Source organism: Tigriopus californicus, chromosome 8 (assembly GCF_007210705.1).
Source record: "Tigriopus californicus strain San Diego chromosome 8, Tcal_SD_v2.1, whole genome shotgun sequence".
Lineage (NCBI taxonomy): Eukaryota > Metazoa > Arthropoda > Copepoda > Harpacticoida > Harpacticidae > Tigriopus > Tigriopus californicus.
Window position 1 is genome coordinate 3,062,557 of NC_081447.1, and position 16,066 is coordinate 3,078,622.

The window sequence follows — 16,066 nt, forward strand, 5'->3', positions numbered from 1 at the left end:
GAAAGGTGATTGCATTAGCGTAAGTCAGTGTTGCAAAATCAAAACAGGATTTTTTTCTTAGATCAAGCAGAGGACTGGATGCCTGTGATGAATTTTAGTTTATTGTCAGACTTGAGTCTGGACTTGGGGAGTCCGGAAATATGTTGGAATATGAAAGGACTCTCCTGTTGTGCCGGACTCGCCCAAACACTGTAAGAAACCCATACTCAACCTGTCATTTAATTTCATACCTGCAATGCCTCTTTTTCGAACATTTTAATTGAACTCAAGTACGACAACGCAAGATGAACAATAGCAGTAAAAGGAAACATAATTACACCAATTGGCATTTTGTAAATCTGTTGTAATACCAAACATAAGTAGGCGATCTAAAAGGATCAAACACCCGCTAAGCTCACAGTCAAATGTCAGCTTTGTACTAATTCTGCGTCCATCGCTCCGAAACACTGAGAGCCCATTCTAGCGTTCATAGACAGTCAATTTTCTAATGATTGCTTGATATTGAGTGATGTTAAACATGAAACTCACCTTACTTGGCAGATATCTACAAAGTGAAATGAGACGAATGGGTTTATGGGAAAATCTTACGTTATGTGAAATCAAATTAGATTTCTTACTTGCGTCGATCCGGTCAAACATGTAGTTACATGTTTGACTAACTGTGTTGCTTGCTGCAGGAAAACCAGTATTCTTCGGAAAAAAATGAATTTTACTACATCTATTATGAATCAGGTATTGTCGATTGATATTACCTGAATGTATGTGCAATTCTGAAAAGTAAAACAATCGTTTTGAAAAATATAGGCACATAGAATAGCTATTTATACAATTCTTTGCGTGGAGTTTATAAAAGTGAGGCTTGAAGAAAATGGACAAGGTCTAAATACCTTGAATGCGTTCGCTATTTCATGTCATTGAGTTTGAAGAGAAGAGCGAGGGCTTTTCCGAGCTTCTCTTCACATAAGAGGGCATCATGAAATGGCAACCACATTCAAGGTGTTGACCGATTGACTTTTTGAGATCCGGGCCTGTATTCTCAATTCGCACTTGAAGACGCAGTCTCAAGCGCCAAAGTTGGACTTGAAGGTTAGTCCTGGGGCCATATTCTCAAAGATTTTCAAGTTGTGCTTGGCTGAGCTGAACTAGGTGCATGCATTGAGACTAAAGAGGGAACAAATCCCTCATTTTCATTCAGGATGGCCAAATTCAGGGACAAACATAAACTTGAAAAACAGTCAAACAAATCGTTTTGAGCCTAGATGCCTTCTTGTATGTCAACTTTGTGTCGTCTTAGAGTTCTCAGTGAGTTCAATTTCATGTTTTACCCATTTTCATCCACACTAAAGCTTCTTATAACGTCATTCCCAATTCCTAAAACTGGTCCAATCCATCTTGGAAGATTGCACTCAAGAGTACAATTAAGGGTGACTGGGAATACGGCTCGTCCAAGTCTGCACTTGCAAGTTCAACTTTGAGCTGAGAATACCGCTTTTCCAAGTTTGCACTTGAACTTCAAACTCAAAAGCTGAAGTTCGAATCAAGAATACCAATTTTTCTGTAAGCTGCACTTGAAATAGGGAATTATACTTGAAGTAGGACTTTAAGACCCAAGTAAAAATTGAGAATACCGGCCCAGAACTTGAATAAACTGCAGTAAAGAATGCCCCCGCTATTGAATACACAGTTTTCTTTTACAAGAACCGGTTTTCAAGGTATGATTTTCCCTCAAAACCATTCGAAGCCAAATTTGATGTTAGAGAATGTCTATATTCTTCACGAGTGGCTGAAAACTTAGATTCCGGCCACTCGTGAACACAGCGCCATGAAGTAAGATTTGTAATGGTGTTGTTTGGTTTCCTTTGCGTGCCAGAGAGGGAACTTTATGCCGCTGAAAACCGATTCTTTTAAAAGATTTTTTAACATTTAATAAATTAAAATAAAAAAAAAAAAATAAAAAAAAAAAGTATAAATCGTTGGATGTGAACTCTTTTTTAATCGTCGTTATGATCTTACCTGCACAACGGTTCCTCCACAAGTTCGGATTGCAAACATGCAACAGACCCCAAAACCTGAAATTGCGTACTGATTTTCGTCACCTGGCAGTGGTAAAATTTACTTTATTTTTAGTTGGCAATGATACGAAGGATTTTTATGAAGAGATGTTTGTCTGCCTTTGAGATGAGCTCAATCACTTCAAGTAAAAGAGTCTGAATTCGACGTAACATCAATGGGTTCAAATTATACGTCGCATCACGCATCATATATTTGAACCATGCCTTCTAAGAAGATCTTAAAAGTTCAAAGGCGTGGAAATCTTCATTGCCTGGAGCTGTCTCAAACATATACAGATCTTCATGTAATATCAAATGCACCCACTTGCTTTCACACCTTACCTGAGGCGCAATTCCCATCTGCTCTTCCGCCTTTTTCTTGACATGTGGCTTGACTGAAACAAGTTCCTCTCATGGTTTGGTCACTTTGGGTAACGCATGCTTCATTCTACAAAAGATTACAATAGTTGTACAAACAAAAACAATATGGCCTAAAATTGGTTAGACCTACCTTTATGAGAGAGAGGGTATCTTGTGCAAATATTTGCCCTCGGTATGTCATTGCTTTGGGCCATATCAGCCTTTAACTATGCTAGCTCACAGACTTCTACAGATGTGGACTGCGAACGGAAGCAAAAATTTCTGATCTCCCAAACCTCCCAAAACTAAGCTTAGGGAACTCAGGAGATATGTCTAAAGTTATGTAGTAAACACTGCATAAAATTCGAATTTTCAGCCTGCTCTTACTAAGCTACCTTTGTTATCCGCACCTAAACGAAGCAAAGGGCGCTTCCACCTCTCAGTGAAAGGACTTTTAAAGTAATAAAGTAAGAAACGTAGCACTCTTCAGCGCTTTTGACAACATCACTTTAAAACAAACCACTAATATTGTAAATGGTATAAAAATAAGGTGCCTTTAACTAATGAGCGCTACGTTTCTTATTTTATTACTTTAAGAGTGCTTTTCATTGCGTGAAGAAAGCGCCCTCCGCTTCTTCTAGGTGCGGGCAATAACGTTGAAACCAGAGAATACGCTGTAAGATGCCAGACTTAATCAAGTGATTGTTAAATGACCACTTTTTTGCCCAAGTGCTTTGACACAATGAATAAGCCACCACCTTTTCTGAGAGCCGTTCAAATCCTCTATGGGTAAAATTCCGAACAATTATGACAGGTAAATAAAAACTAAACAGGATGTTGTATACTGTATGGTTGTAGACTGTATCGTTTCCAACAAAATGGTATTAGGAAAAGCGGAGTTTTACAAAGTTTTGGTGACTAACCTTAAAAACATTCCTTTCTCTAAACTTACCATTGGCATTTTTAGCACAATTTAGTGGAAAAAGATGATGAAAAAGTCTATAGTATGTTTAATTTGTTTAAGTCAGACATCTTAGAGCGTATTCTTGTATTTCTCCGTTTGTTTGTCCGCAACAAGAGGAGGGAGAGGAGAATGAAAAGGACTACACACTGTCCATATTTCTAGAAGTTCGTGGCTCGCTTTATGAATATTGTGGCATCATCTCCCGACATCACATCATAAGGTAAAGGAATGATTGTTTCATAACTTAAAATGATTTACTTTACCAGCTCTTATTCAATGCCCACTTATCATAGTCAGTGTGAGTGTGGAACTCACGCACAAAGGGCACATACCATGTTTGTCCTCATGGATGATGGAATCGCATCTTGCGACCAAGGAGCACGTTAAAACATCAACGTTCTTATGAACCTTAATGCAAGCCATGCTCTCAAGGATGAATCACATTGAGGAATCCATCAGATTAAGGTCAATTGATTTTTGGAAGCCTTGAACTCTTGGCCCAAGGCTCAACAAATAAAGCTTGCACGGAATTTTTCAATGCGAAAGTGATAAGGGTGGGACCTTTCTTACGTATTGGCACTTCCATCGCTCAAGAAGACCTCCGTCAATATCCCATTCGTTTTTCAATAAGAAGCGGACCAAGATTCATCGAGGTCGATTGCGAAATGATTTACTTGAAGGAGACGGATAAAAAAAGACTCTCAGTCTTTTATACTGTCGAATTCCCTAAAGACAAGAGTCTTTTTTTATCCGTCTCCTTCAAGTAAATCATTTCGCAATCGACCTCGATGAATCTTGGTCCGCTTCTTATTGAAAAACGAATGGGATATTGACGGAGGTCTTCTTGAGCGATGGAAGTGCCAATACGTAAGAAAGGTCCCACCCTTATCACTTTCGCATTGAAAAATTCCGTGCAAGCTTTATTTGTTGAGCCTTGGGCCAAGAGTTCAAGGCTTCCAAAAATCAATTGACCTTAATCTGATGGATTCCTCAATGTGATTCATCCTTGAGAGCATGGCTTGCATTAAGGTTCATAAGAACGTAGATATCAGTACTACAGTACTGATATTTTCTCTCAAATCTTTGACTCTTTTTCCATCAAAGTTCATCTCTACAAATGAATAAAAAAACACGACTAAAGAAAACCTTCTTTATGCCGGTGAAGGCGACATCATTCACTTACCCTGATGGATTTTATCACGTTCTTGATTTCGAATCATCGAGGCACTATGTCTCGGCGGGCAGACCTCGTGGAGAGGCTGAGATCGACGTGGAGGACATGTTGAACTTTCTGTCCTTCACGTCGATCTTGGCCTCTCCACGAGGTCTTCTCGCCAAGACACAGTGCCTCGATGATTCAAAATCAAGAACTTAATGGAAAAAGAGTCAAAGATTTACTCCCCGAGTTCATATTTCGAAAATATTTGTTCATTCTAAGGTTATAAGCCTTACCTCAGCTATACTTGATTGAAAATGTCTTGTTTTTTGCAAGACATTTAAAGAAATAGATTTTGCATTGATTTCACCAAACCAAGTTTATTTAAAAGGTGAGGACGCAACACAACATTTTGCTTTCGTTCATAATTTGCAGTTTTCCTGTTGACAGGGCGGCATTTCAAAGAGTGATGCTTTTCTCCCTGAATAGTTTAGTTACGCTTTGTGCACCTTCTCGAATTATCCCCTGTTAACTCAAGCAATATACCAAGTTAAAAGCTGTATACGCCAATTTTCACTCACCTCAAACTTGACCACGTTGAACAAGCTGAAGAGCTCTGAAAATATCCCGGTTTGATTCGTCCAATTACTTTTCGAATCATATCAAAACTTACTCCCGGTGCGGTCAGATACAGCCTTATTCGATTGAATAAGCTTGCTTTTTCGGGCCTCAATCAAAATAGACAGAAGAGGAAGGGCAATGAAGAGGATGAAACAAACCGCCAAGTTGGAACCGCGATATCCCATGTTGTCAAAGTCTTGAAACAGAATGAAGTTCCATCACCATTATCCGATGGCTCTGAGCCCATTTCAACAGGTTTGGCTATCAAGGTGACTGATTGTGTGACAAAAATTGGACCGGTGCATAAATGCAACCGGCAAATAACGATAGAGATAACTAGACCCGAAAACTGGCCCATATGCGGGTGCATTTCGACAAATGCCCATTGTCGCGCATGCATGAAAGGTTCAGTGTTCCGAATGAGTTCACGTCATTTCAAATGGCATTTTGAACTCGTTTTGAGACAAAGAAATTTGGTTATCATCTACTTATGGGCGACTTGAGCTCGGTCTCTTATTGAGTACCTTTCGATGGATTTAGTTGATTTGAACATATTCAGAGAAAAGTCTCAGGGGTTGCAACTAATGCGGGGGCGAGTCCGGACTCGAGTCCGAGTGCACTCGAGTATTTTGTTCGATTTTGAAGAAATTAGCCGGACCCGAGTCCGGACACGTCAAAAAAAAATATTCAGTTTTTCTTAGAATTTCGCAAGACGAGTCTTTTTGCTGAAACTGACTGTACCAAAAGACTTGAGTCCTCTGTCGCACTCGAGCCTTTTGTAGGACTCGCCCCAGCACTAGTTACAACACTTTGATTGGTAGGCACTTACTTAATAGTTGGTTATTTATACCAACCCTATATTTTTCATTCAACAGAGCCCGACATAGACGAACTCATCAGGGGGCACTTGCTTCAGTTGGGCAAATAGCTAAATAATTCTAACTTAAACATTGCATCTCCCTATTGTGAATCCTTTCAAGTCGTCGAAAGAAGTGGGTCTATCTGTATACTTATCGGTTGCATTCAACCAACACCATATTTGGATTTGGTTGAAGGAGTGTGACGAGAATGTCACTCTGCTTTTAAATCAAAGAGGTTCGTCGGCAATTTTTTGCCATAACCTCATTATAATACTGGTCTTAGGACCAATGGAAATCGGCGTTGCACTGCTCATTAGAGCATCTCAAAGTCTATAGACAGATGCACTTCGTCGGAGTATTTCCACTAAGTGGATTGATTTGGTATAGGCGAACTTTTTTTGCGTGGGAAATAAAAATGCATTCACGCTATTGGAAAATTCATCGACCTAGTTTTTCATAGGTAAAAAATTTCAGAACGATTGTATGATTTTTGTAGAACTGAGGGTATTTTAAGACCAAGTACAGTCATTGTTACATACAATGTACTAACCTCCGTCACCACAATCGTCCAAAAGGACGATTGTGGTGTCAATTTTCCTTCAAATGACTCGCTCAAGTACACGGGCAGTACTAAATTTCAATTGACTGTGACTCGTCAACCAAAGTCCCAACCGTGCTGAAACTTGCCAAGTAAGTTTCTTCAACTCATACCAAATTGATTTTATCAAAAAAAAAACATTGGCTTGATTGCAATCAGATTAAATAAAAATGCGCAGCTGACTACTCGAGCGGAGGTCTCCATGTCTTTCGTCCTTCTTGGTACATCCTATTGTAATCGGAGTGCCCCAGAGAATGCATCTCAGGTGGTTGAATTTCTTCGGTAGTGTCAACGAACTTATTGTTCTGACAAGTCGAAACGTGTTTAATGAATGCATGGGCAAGCAATCTCATTGATTTGTTAGAACATCATAGACGAGAATATTGCATTTTAGACCAGTTTTTGGCCGCCACCTGAACTTTCAGGAGGGTGCTCCTTGCTTGGTGCATCAAAGCAACTAAGGTCTTCAATCCAATTTCAAAAGCGAACCCGAGAGGACGTCGAAGAACAGTAAGTAGTCCTCACTTACCAGTCTTTTATTTCTTTTTCCACACTTACCACTTTGTTTTGGTTCGAACTGTCTTTGAGAAAAAAGTTAAGCGAAAAGATTGAATAAACTTGAGCTATTCCTGAACATTGGATTATAAGTATGAGTACGTACCATAGAAATTATCTATGTTACGTACCATTAACAAATAATTCTATAGCTTGGTAGACAAAGAAAAGTAGAAAGGAACACAAAGTTTTGACATGTTTTTGCAGACTTTTCTAAACGTTCATCTAAACGTAATCCTCAATAGATTGAAAAGGATAGATTATAACTTTGCTCTATCGTACCATTTATATAACAATTAATCCCCCAAATGTAGATCTGGCAGGTCCTTAAAAAGCTTTGGTATGAGCTTCATCATTCAACCCCGATTATTTTTTCAATATCTTTGGCTTTCCATTTTTGTCTTGGGAATATTCTAGTTCACTAAGGGTCGAATAGTTGCTGAAGATTGTTAATATTTTTAATTCTAAAGCGCAAAGCGATAAGAAAATCACCAAATTCACATTTTTTAAGATCTAGTCAAAATTTTGAATGCTGGGCCTGATCAACCCAACATTCAAAAATCTTCAAGATCTTTCAACTCAAACAATTACATTTAAGTTATTTGGCTTAAATCCCAGGCTTATCTTTAGTTACCTTCCTTTAAAAGAACATTGGTTTTGGTCTCACCACAGAACCGTTTTTACCCTCCATTCTTTCATAGAATTCTTGGACCTAGTACATAAACACACGCTCCTTCATATAACTATAAATGTTAATGAGGAGTGAATCTTCCTTGCTTGAAAAAAATGAGCTACAGCTTTTTCAATTTCTTGTTGGGATTTTAATGTCAATGGGTCCTAAATTTCCGTTATTGTTATGCTTTTCTGGTACCTTTGTCTCCAATGTCAAATGTGTGTATGGGCCTGTTTTTTTAAAGATCTCATCTCGGAGTTAGGTGCTTGGACATTATCCGGTATGGAAGTGCACTCGGTAAAGTGGTGAGCAGACGCTCATTCTTGGTAACGTCCAGGCCTTAACTCAGAGGTACGCACTTTTAAAAAACTCGCCTGAGGGTACCGTCGTCCATGGTAATTTACCAAAACAGGCACTTTGGTTTGTACTTAATACCATAAAAATTGGTAAAAGTATCATTTTCACGCTCTTTAGAATCAAAAGCCTCCTTAGAGATTAGCAACCTTTTTTCGTGTTAAGTTGAGGACGGCTTTGAAACTTGAACCTTAGGCACAATTTAAACATGTATGATATTGTATGAAATTATTTGAGCAGGACTTTAAAACTTCAATACAACCCTAGTGGTCCATGTGACACTCTCGTTCCAAGACAGTGTAACACTCAATGTCGAAATTCTTGCCCCCTTTATCTTTTAGTGAAGGAAATCATTATTTCAAGCCTAGTTATTTTCGGACTCATTGATGCTTCCCTCAACTTTAATTTCACGACCCAAGAAGGCCAATCTCGAGATGGAAAAGGTAAATAATTAGCAACTTATAACCAACTCAAATTCAGGTCTGGATTCAAGTTTGCACTATTGAACACTTTGTTTCAATAAATACATACGTATATTGTGGACCTGTGATGGCATTGTAATTGACGTGTATTTTTTACTGTAATAATAACAATAATAGGCATGTCGTTATTTTCGACTGTCGTGCTCTATATGCATATTCTGCTTTTCGTTTCAGCTTTCTCTCTTTTTCAGGTTGTAAGATTCCAGGTATGTGGCAATTTCATCATGTTTGCTAGTCTTATTATCCTGCATCCATATTGAATCATTTCTGTTTCGTTGTAGAACGGTCCTTGTCAATCGGCTTCCAGAATGGGCACATGTTATACAGGTACGAACCTGAATCTACTACTAAGTACTGTACTTGTAATGATATTGAATAAACAAAACTGTGTTAATTTTGATTATTTCTGCCCCTCACACAACATTTGGTCCTAACCTTTGATCAGGGTGAGGATTCAAATGATCACAATTAGTAATCCTAACTTCATTGCTCATTTCATGAGGTTCCTTGTTTCTGGGCTTGTAGATTTAATGGAACCTATTAAGACACACATGGGTCACCTGACTAAAAAAATTCTCCTTATTTTAGCTTCAGAATGTCAAGTGAGGAGTGAGTACAACAATATGATAATGTGATATGGCAGCTTGTATGCTAACGATAATTTTAGATGGTGTTTCATCTGGAAGCTGCGCCGGTGGGTTTGGAGTGTGTTGTGTATGTAAGTACTCATAAATGTAGGAGTATATAGTGTCACTGATCTATTGCTTGATTGATTCTGTTGGGTATCGTTTTTTTCAGTTACTTTGGGATGTGGTCAGACAACCAGGGACGATTGCACCTATTTGTCCCGTACAGCTCCTACAGGACAAAACAACTGCCAATACACCATATGCAAATGCAGTACCAATATCTGCCGCATCCGATTTGACTTTTTGGTAAATATTACGATAATCAAATTGACATTCAGCATTAAATTGAACTTTTTCTACAGGCATTTGACTTGGCTCAACCTATCCTAGGGACAACTGTTTCAGATAATACTGTGGCAGCTTCCAGCATAAATGGCAAGTTAATTCAGAATTGATATTAAATCATTGCCTATTTTTCTCTTCCGAGTTCTGTTTTCTCGCTCATTGTACAATCATCACTCTTCAAGTTTCTAAATGGGCAATAGTTCTCCGAATTTGAATTTGAAATTCTAGTGACCGTAGAGGCTTAATGTGCGTTTTGAGAGCACCTTCAAGCCCTCGAGAATCCAGGCTAGGTCGAACAATGAAGTCCACATCTCTTTTTTCTCGGGCTCCTTCATTGTTCAATTTGCTTCCCTCTGATATTCGTAGGGAATACGTAGGCCTTGTTGATCCGGTTGCATCTTTCAAGTCAGATTTGGACAAATTTTTAGATCGCATTCCAGATCAACCGTACATTCAAGGACTAGCTCGGTCTGCCTACTCAAATTCATTGGTAGACCAAATATCATATAAAGATTAAAAGGTAATAAATAGACGAATTATAACCTTTCATTTTAATAGTACTGGGGATTACATTCCCTGTAGCGGTTAGAAAAGCCCGTGAAAAACCAAACCAAAAAAACAAAAAAAAGAGAATGAAGGCTTTAAAAATGAACTGCCAATAGAAATATTGATGCAAATAACTTATATTTGTTCTCTCGACTACTTTCTGTAGTTGGATATGAATAGACGATAATCCTAAATTCGGAGATGTGGCATCAACACGTTTTCAATTTCTCATTATTAGGTGGAGCCATAGGCGATTGTTTGACTGATACATTTTTGATTACGTCTCCCGGAAACGTGTCACCTCCACAAATTTGCGGCTTCAACACTGGACAACATAGTACGAAAAACCAACGGGTAAAGCAGGGTGACCAAATTTTCCTTAATTAGGTTTCCTTAATTCATTTTTGTAGTGATTGTGGATGCCAGCGACAGATGTCATGTGGCCTCATTTAACTTGAGACGAGCTAGTTCAACTTATGACATCAAAGGTAAGAGTTCGTTTCCGTTTGTTAACAACAAATGCGGCTTATCTTGATGTTTATTACCTTGCTATTTAGTTGCCTCTTCTGTGTGAAAAATCCCCACACACTGAGCGAATTTCATTGCTGGGGTTTGAACTTTGAAGGAGTTTTAAACCAGAAAGGTTTAGAATTCCCCTGCGCTACATGACATTCAACGAGGCAGCATTCAAGTTGAGTCAAACGAAAGCTAAAATTTACATCGTAGATGTCCATCATTTATTATTGGTCTGGTTCATTTTATTTCTAAAAAAAGGTCGCAATCCACTCTTCAAATTTGATATTTTTCAGCACCTTGCCGAGAAAATGACGATGCATCCTTTTTGCATTTTAGTCAGTCAATACGTTTGCGGAGATGATATGGCTGGTAAGTGATAAAATCAATGACGATTAATTTTTTTTTTTGCAATTTGTTCTTGAACAACTTTAGGGCCAGATGGTTGTTTGCAATATTTCATAGGAAATACTGGAACCATTGCCAGGTAAAACACAAACACCAAAGCAAATTAAATGTAAATGGTTATTCATGTTTCAGATACGTTTAATTTTAGCTTTAATTTTCCCACGCAATCACCAACCGTGCCACTTTCGAGTAAGTATAACTTACAAATAAAAAAAACCCTCTACGCGAGATACCTTGGCTTTCTAAAGAAAATAGAGAAACTTGGTTCGAGAGATGTTTCAGGCCTTATACTGTAATTTGTCCTTATTTCACTACCTCTTCAGCTACTCATTTGTCTAATCAATGCTACACGATGTGCTTCCGAAGTGAAGAAGGAAAGTGTGCCATATGTTATCAAGCAGTCGATGTGGTTGGACAGGTAATGTGGTGACTCCTTGGTCGCTAATCTTGACTCTCATCCACCTTTTCCATCATTTTAGGGATCATTTGGTTTGAGGTAAGCAATTACTTAATTTAGAGGAAAGAATGACTATTGAGCATGTATATCTTCATTGAAGAAGCTTTACGAGTTCTTCTCTATTCTAGCAAGACTGTCGAGGCCATAGTTGTGAGTGGCGAGAATAATAACGATTGCTTTATGGACTATCTTATGGTACGGTAAAATCACTATGTCCTTGTTCATACAATTAACCAACCCTCGAAAAGTAAGGAGCATTAAACGCTTACTATGGGAAGCTAAGCAGGACCAATTTTGTACTAGGTGAATACAAAGAGCTTTGTTGTTTGAACTATTTGTTGACTTCCATCAGGCTAATGGGAATGGATTTCCCACCAGCTCAAGACGAAAAACTTATTTTCTTTATTAACTGAATTTCGTTTGCAATCATAGATTCCTGGAGCTTTGAGGGACTCTAATGTAGCGGGACAGCCAATGTTCATGGTTGGGAACATTCCTGATGGGCGTGATTTCAGCAACCGAATTTGTGGACGCTTTTTCCATTTGTCCGCTCAACGTAACAAAAGAGTGAACAATGATGAGGCCATTTGCTGTGAGTGAACAAATCATTGAGTATGTAACATCGGTTTTTTGTATAATCCTTTGTTACAGCGTCTCAAAGGCCGTTTCAAATCACTTTCAAAACGGATGAGGATGAAATTACTCTAAAAGCCACAAACATGCCTGATCAAAATGAACAATCCGGAAGTCCTGGTGGAATTACCGGTTTTAACCTCATGTGGACCCTTCAAGATTGCTGAGAACCTGCATCCTACCATTTAGAGATCCCGACATTTCATATTGTACTCGAGACAAGCCATAGGTTATTGAAATTGTGCTTCTAATATAATGATGTTGTCCAAATTGCCTAGATAGATAAACACATCTTCAATAAAAGAACCTCCATTTCTGGAAGCTTCAAACATGTTAGCCAAGTAGTTTTAGAAATCTAGCCAATAGTTTTCTAATGGCAAAATGAAAATATTAACGATGTTGCCGTTTAGACAAGCTCTGGCAGGTACCTCTGTTTGCTGGTACCATTGCCAGTAATGCAAGACTTCTTTGCGAAGCTGAGCCTTTTTTCAAGGTGCAATGAAAAGCGCTTATCTCCATTAAAACGAGTTTGACAAATTAATCTTGTATCACTGGCAGCGGTATCAGAAAACAAATGAACCTGCCATGGCTTGGTTAACCGTCCAGAGAAGAAGGGTAAATTTCATAACAAGATTCGAGGGCAATTTTTTTTTGTATTGCTCAGATACCAATCAAGAGGCTCTGACAAATAGTGAAGTTGTCAGCCACGACAGGAAGAATGAATTAAGTTGCCGAAAGTCTACGTGATCTACGCTTTCTTCCACAAACCATCGGCCCTGGCACTATACTCCGGTCCCTTTATCCTCACATCTGGTCGTGTATAAATGGTTTCCTCCTTCTCATCGGTTTGAGCAGCATAGCGAGCCATGGTAAATAGGAAATCAGATAGTCGATTGACGTACTTCAACAACTCTTTATCCACCTCTTCATTCGAGGCTAAGGGCGCAATTCGGCGTTCGGCTCGTCGACAAACAGATCGAGTAATATGGAGTGAGGACGAGGTTTTTCCGCCTAAAATATGTTTGAGATATCATTCTTTTCAATTCATCATTAAGTCAATAAACTTGCCTCCGGGCAAGATGAAGTTCTCTAAGGGAGGAAGTAATTTCGTGTAGTGATCAATCCACTCCTCAAGCTCCTCCGTGTGGCGTTTATTGAAGGTCGTCTTTTCAAGGTGAGTGTTTCGGGCCGAGGAAAAAGGCGTGGCTAGGGCGGAACCCACATCTTGCAATATGCATTGGACTCGTTGCAGATTTTCTACATAATCGTGATTGTTTTCTTGAGCGTATTCCATGCTTAGACCTAAAATTACGAAGTGAGTTTAGTCTATGTTCGACATGTTTGCATCACGGCCGATTGTACCGATAAGTCGAATTCAAACCAGTAATTTCAGAGAAGTGAGTTTTATTAGCGGCCAAATAGAAAATAGAAAAAAAATAGCAGAGACGTTAAAGAGCATTGAGAAGATGAAAAAGCCTCTGTTTATATTAAAAAATCACCCAAATCATCAAATTATCCGTCCTATCCATACACCTGGTATTGAGAGGTTTGTGCCATTTTCAACATAGGCCGCGTCCAGAAGCTTTTTGATCTAAATTACTTAGTTCTTAGTAAATCAGGCCAAAGCAGACCCAAGGGGCGTCAACATGTTTGGGCGAAATGTAAGTGAAAGAGGCAAATGTAATATATGCATATGATAGTGTAAATTTCTCATTTCTGGTAAACATCTGCTACCTCTTTAATGTTGAACAGCCGTAGCAAGAAATTGAATTTTTCAAAGGCTGATCAAAATAACTGGGCCGTATTTTAATTTGACAATTCAAGTTGTGACACCAAAAAATATTCATCATAAGGCGAAGGCATTTTGATTTTGAAAGTGTCCCGTACCGGTTGTTTATCTGGTGTTATTAAAATCCACAAAACCCTGAATTCTCGATCCCTGTCTTAGAATTCGTTTCAATTTACTTTATCCTCAGTCCCTTAGATACCTACTACTACCATGCGAATGCGCAATTGTAAAAAGTTTCCAAAATAAATGCTGAAGTTTCAGAGTCCTTCACTATCCGCTAATGAATAATTATTGTTTATCAGTACCTAGACTAGGCAGGAGGCGTTATTCAAGGCAATACAAAGCCCTTCAGCCAATTTCGAAACGAAGAAGCTGTTCCTAGGTACAAGGCTCTGACAAAGAGAAAAAAAATCAATATGCATTAATAAAGTATTTTCAAACCTGGCCCAGAAGTTCCAGAACTCACATTCAACCTTTTTCAGGCTCTCTTTCATTAATTAGACAAAGTTACCCAATCCATCCATCATGTCACATACCGATATGCGAAGATAGTTCGTCAATCGACCCCAAGGCTTCAAAGATGATATCGCTCTTGGGCCTCCTCTCGCCGGTAAATAACGAAGAGTTGCCTCCATCTCCGGTTCGGGTGTAAATCCGAAGAGGCGTGTCCTTGGATTTCATCCTTACTTTCTTGGGTCGATTTGGGGATTCTTCATTGGGCGAGCAGCTGATTGAAGAGGTGGAACTGAACTTGTTGGCCAAAGTCTGACAGGCACATCCATGGCATAGTTCAAGACTCCCTAGGGACAAGCGTCTCAATCCGAGAGCGCCAATCATAATAGTTAAATAAAATACAAGCTGCCAATGCAATATTGTTCATAAATAACTCGTTTTGTTTGATTGGCTGAATGGAAGACGTCAGCTGATTCAATGACTTTTCCGTCCAATAAAAATTACTAACAATAAGTTCTTCGGTGTTATGGAGATCTTGAAAGTGAATGAGAAATGAGGAATAGGTCATTTGTGTATTCATCACATTTGGTTTGGTCTATAAAATGCTAAAGTATTTGTCCTATTTCAGATTTTAATCTTACGTACGCAATGCTGGAGACTGACCACGCAACCTGGCAATATTAGGGGTCTGTCTTTTTTTGGTTAAACAGTGGGTGAAAAAACGCGACCAAGTGAAAGTGTTGAGCGAAAGTCTTCTTTGAGGAGGAAATTGAGTTGGACTTTAATTAATCCTTTGATTCTAACCGTGGGTCGGAGCCAAACTTTGTGACAACTCCAACTTTTGAAGGTTACCCCTTTTTATTTTGAGACCTACTTACTATAGGAACTGTTCCATCAGAAGCTGATTTTGGTACCAAAAACTCATCTGTGGCCCTTATCATTTTTTGATGGGTATCACTTAGCCTCTCGCGCTCTCCTCCCGAAACTCTCATGTGAGCCTGGTTTTCCTTGATGGAAAGGTTTGCCAGGATCATGACATCTGGTTCATCTCGTAAGACACTCTGGTTGTGATTAAGGCTCAGCTCAGCCTCACATGGGCGGCAGGCACATCTTCAAAGTGAATGGCCAAGGACGGGAGATGGAGTCAATGGGAAAATTTCTTATTGAATAATCAAATTATCCACCGCCCGCACCTTGTGGTTTGGCCTCGATTCTCACCATCTGCTGGCCTCTTTCGGCCATTTCTGTGTCTCTATCTGCTTTTGCTTCTTCCTCCTTCTGCTCCTCCTACTCTTCCTCTCCACATCCTCGACCTCTTCCTTGTCGTTGTTGTCGTCGTCGCCGTCGTCTTAGTTCTTCGCCTTGGCTTCCACGCTTTGTCTCTTGGGTAATCCTCGATTCTTTGGGTCTGTCAGGACTTGGGCGCCTGAGAATATTTCGATTTCTCTCCAGGCTTGCATGGGACTTGTATGGGTGTGTGTGTGTATGTTTGAGTATCGGGGCTCGGGCTCGTTTCCTGAGACCGGCTAGAGGACGTCTGAAAAGGATACTCAAGGGTGGGCCTAGAATTTCCTGAATTATCCAGTCGCTCTGGTGGGGTATGTAATGCATGTTCCAAA

At 39.3% G+C, this 16,066-nt stretch overlaps 3 protein-coding genes across 3 annotated transcripts in view; 1 reads left to right on the plus strand and 2 right to left on the minus strand.

Annotated features, from left to right (window-relative positions):
• The window catches only part of LOC131885813 (uncharacterized), an 8,648-nt gene extending 3,165 nt beyond the window's left edge, over window positions 1-5,483 (minus strand). Inside the window, exons 1-7 of the mRNA XM_059233990.1 lie at window positions 5,205-5,483; window positions 5,113-5,147; window positions 2,394-2,499; window positions 2,014-2,069; window positions 753-770; window positions 618-690; window positions 529-544 (exon numbers count right to left, since the gene is read on the minus strand). Of these exons, the coding sequence (XP_059089973.1) occupies window positions 529-544; window positions 618-690; window positions 753-770; window positions 2,014-2,069; window positions 2,394-2,499; window positions 5,113-5,147; window positions 5,205-5,337 (437 nt within the window). The 5' untranslated portion in view covers window positions 5,338-5,483. The remainder of the gene's footprint in view (window positions 1-528; window positions 545-617; window positions 691-752; window positions 771-2,013; window positions 2,070-2,393; window positions 2,500-5,112; window positions 5,148-5,204) is intronic.
• Window positions 5,484-8,209: 2,726 nt separating this feature from the next.
• On the plus strand, window positions 8,210-12,532 carry LOC131885814 (uncharacterized). The gene is made up of 18 exons (XM_059233991.1): window positions 8,210-8,233; window positions 8,534-8,635; window positions 8,849-8,880; window positions 8,956-9,001; window positions 9,263-9,283; window positions 9,342-9,392; window positions 9,473-9,609; window positions 9,666-9,738; window positions 10,433-10,531; window positions 10,605-10,682; window positions 11,047-11,079; window positions 11,143-11,194; window positions 11,264-11,304; window positions 11,439-11,533; window positions 11,595-11,611; window positions 11,701-11,767; window positions 12,005-12,164; window positions 12,224-12,532. The coding sequence occupies exons 4-18, from the start codon at window positions 8,983-8,985 to the stop codon at window positions 12,370-12,372; spliced, it is 1,092 nt and encodes a 363-aa protein (XP_059089974.1). The 5' UTR covers window positions 8,210-8,233; window positions 8,534-8,635; window positions 8,849-8,880; window positions 8,956-8,982; the 3' UTR covers window positions 12,373-12,532.
• Window positions 12,533-12,838: 306 nt separating this feature from the next.
• Window positions 12,839-14,948, minus strand: LOC131885817 (corrinoid adenosyltransferase MMAB-like). Its single transcript, XM_059233994.1, has 3 exons — window positions 14,531-14,948; window positions 13,274-13,507; window positions 12,839-13,216 (listed from the first exon to the last, which is right to left on the minus strand). Exons 1-3 carry the CDS (start codon window positions 14,829-14,831, stop codon window positions 12,954-12,956), a joined length of 798 nt encoding a protein of 265 aa, XP_059089977.1. The 5' UTR covers window positions 14,832-14,948; the 3' UTR covers window positions 12,839-12,953.
• Between the last annotated feature and the right edge of the window lie 1,118 nt (window positions 14,949-16,066).

Coding starts and splice junctions, on each gene's coding strand:
- LOC131885814 (XM_059233991.1), top strand. Junction 11,080..11,142: donor TTGCGGAGATGATATGGCTG/GTAAGTGATAAA, acceptor GAACAACTTTAG/GGCCAGATGGTTGTTTGCAA. Junction 11,768..12,004: donor GCTTTATGGACTATCTTATG/GTACGGTAAAAT, acceptor TTGCAATCATAG/ATTCCTGGAGCTTTGAGGGA.
- LOC131885817 (XM_059233994.1), bottom strand. CDS start 14,831: ATGATTGGCGCTCTCGGATTGAGACGCTTGTCCCTAGGGAGTCTTGAA. Junction 13,508..14,530: donor CGAACTATCTTCGCATATCG/GTATGTGACATG, acceptor TCGTAATTTTAG/GTCTAAGCATGGAATACGCT. Junction 13,217..13,273: donor GAACTTCATCTTGCCCGGAG/GCAAGTTTATTG, acceptor AACATATTTTAG/GCGGAAAAACCTCGTCCTCA.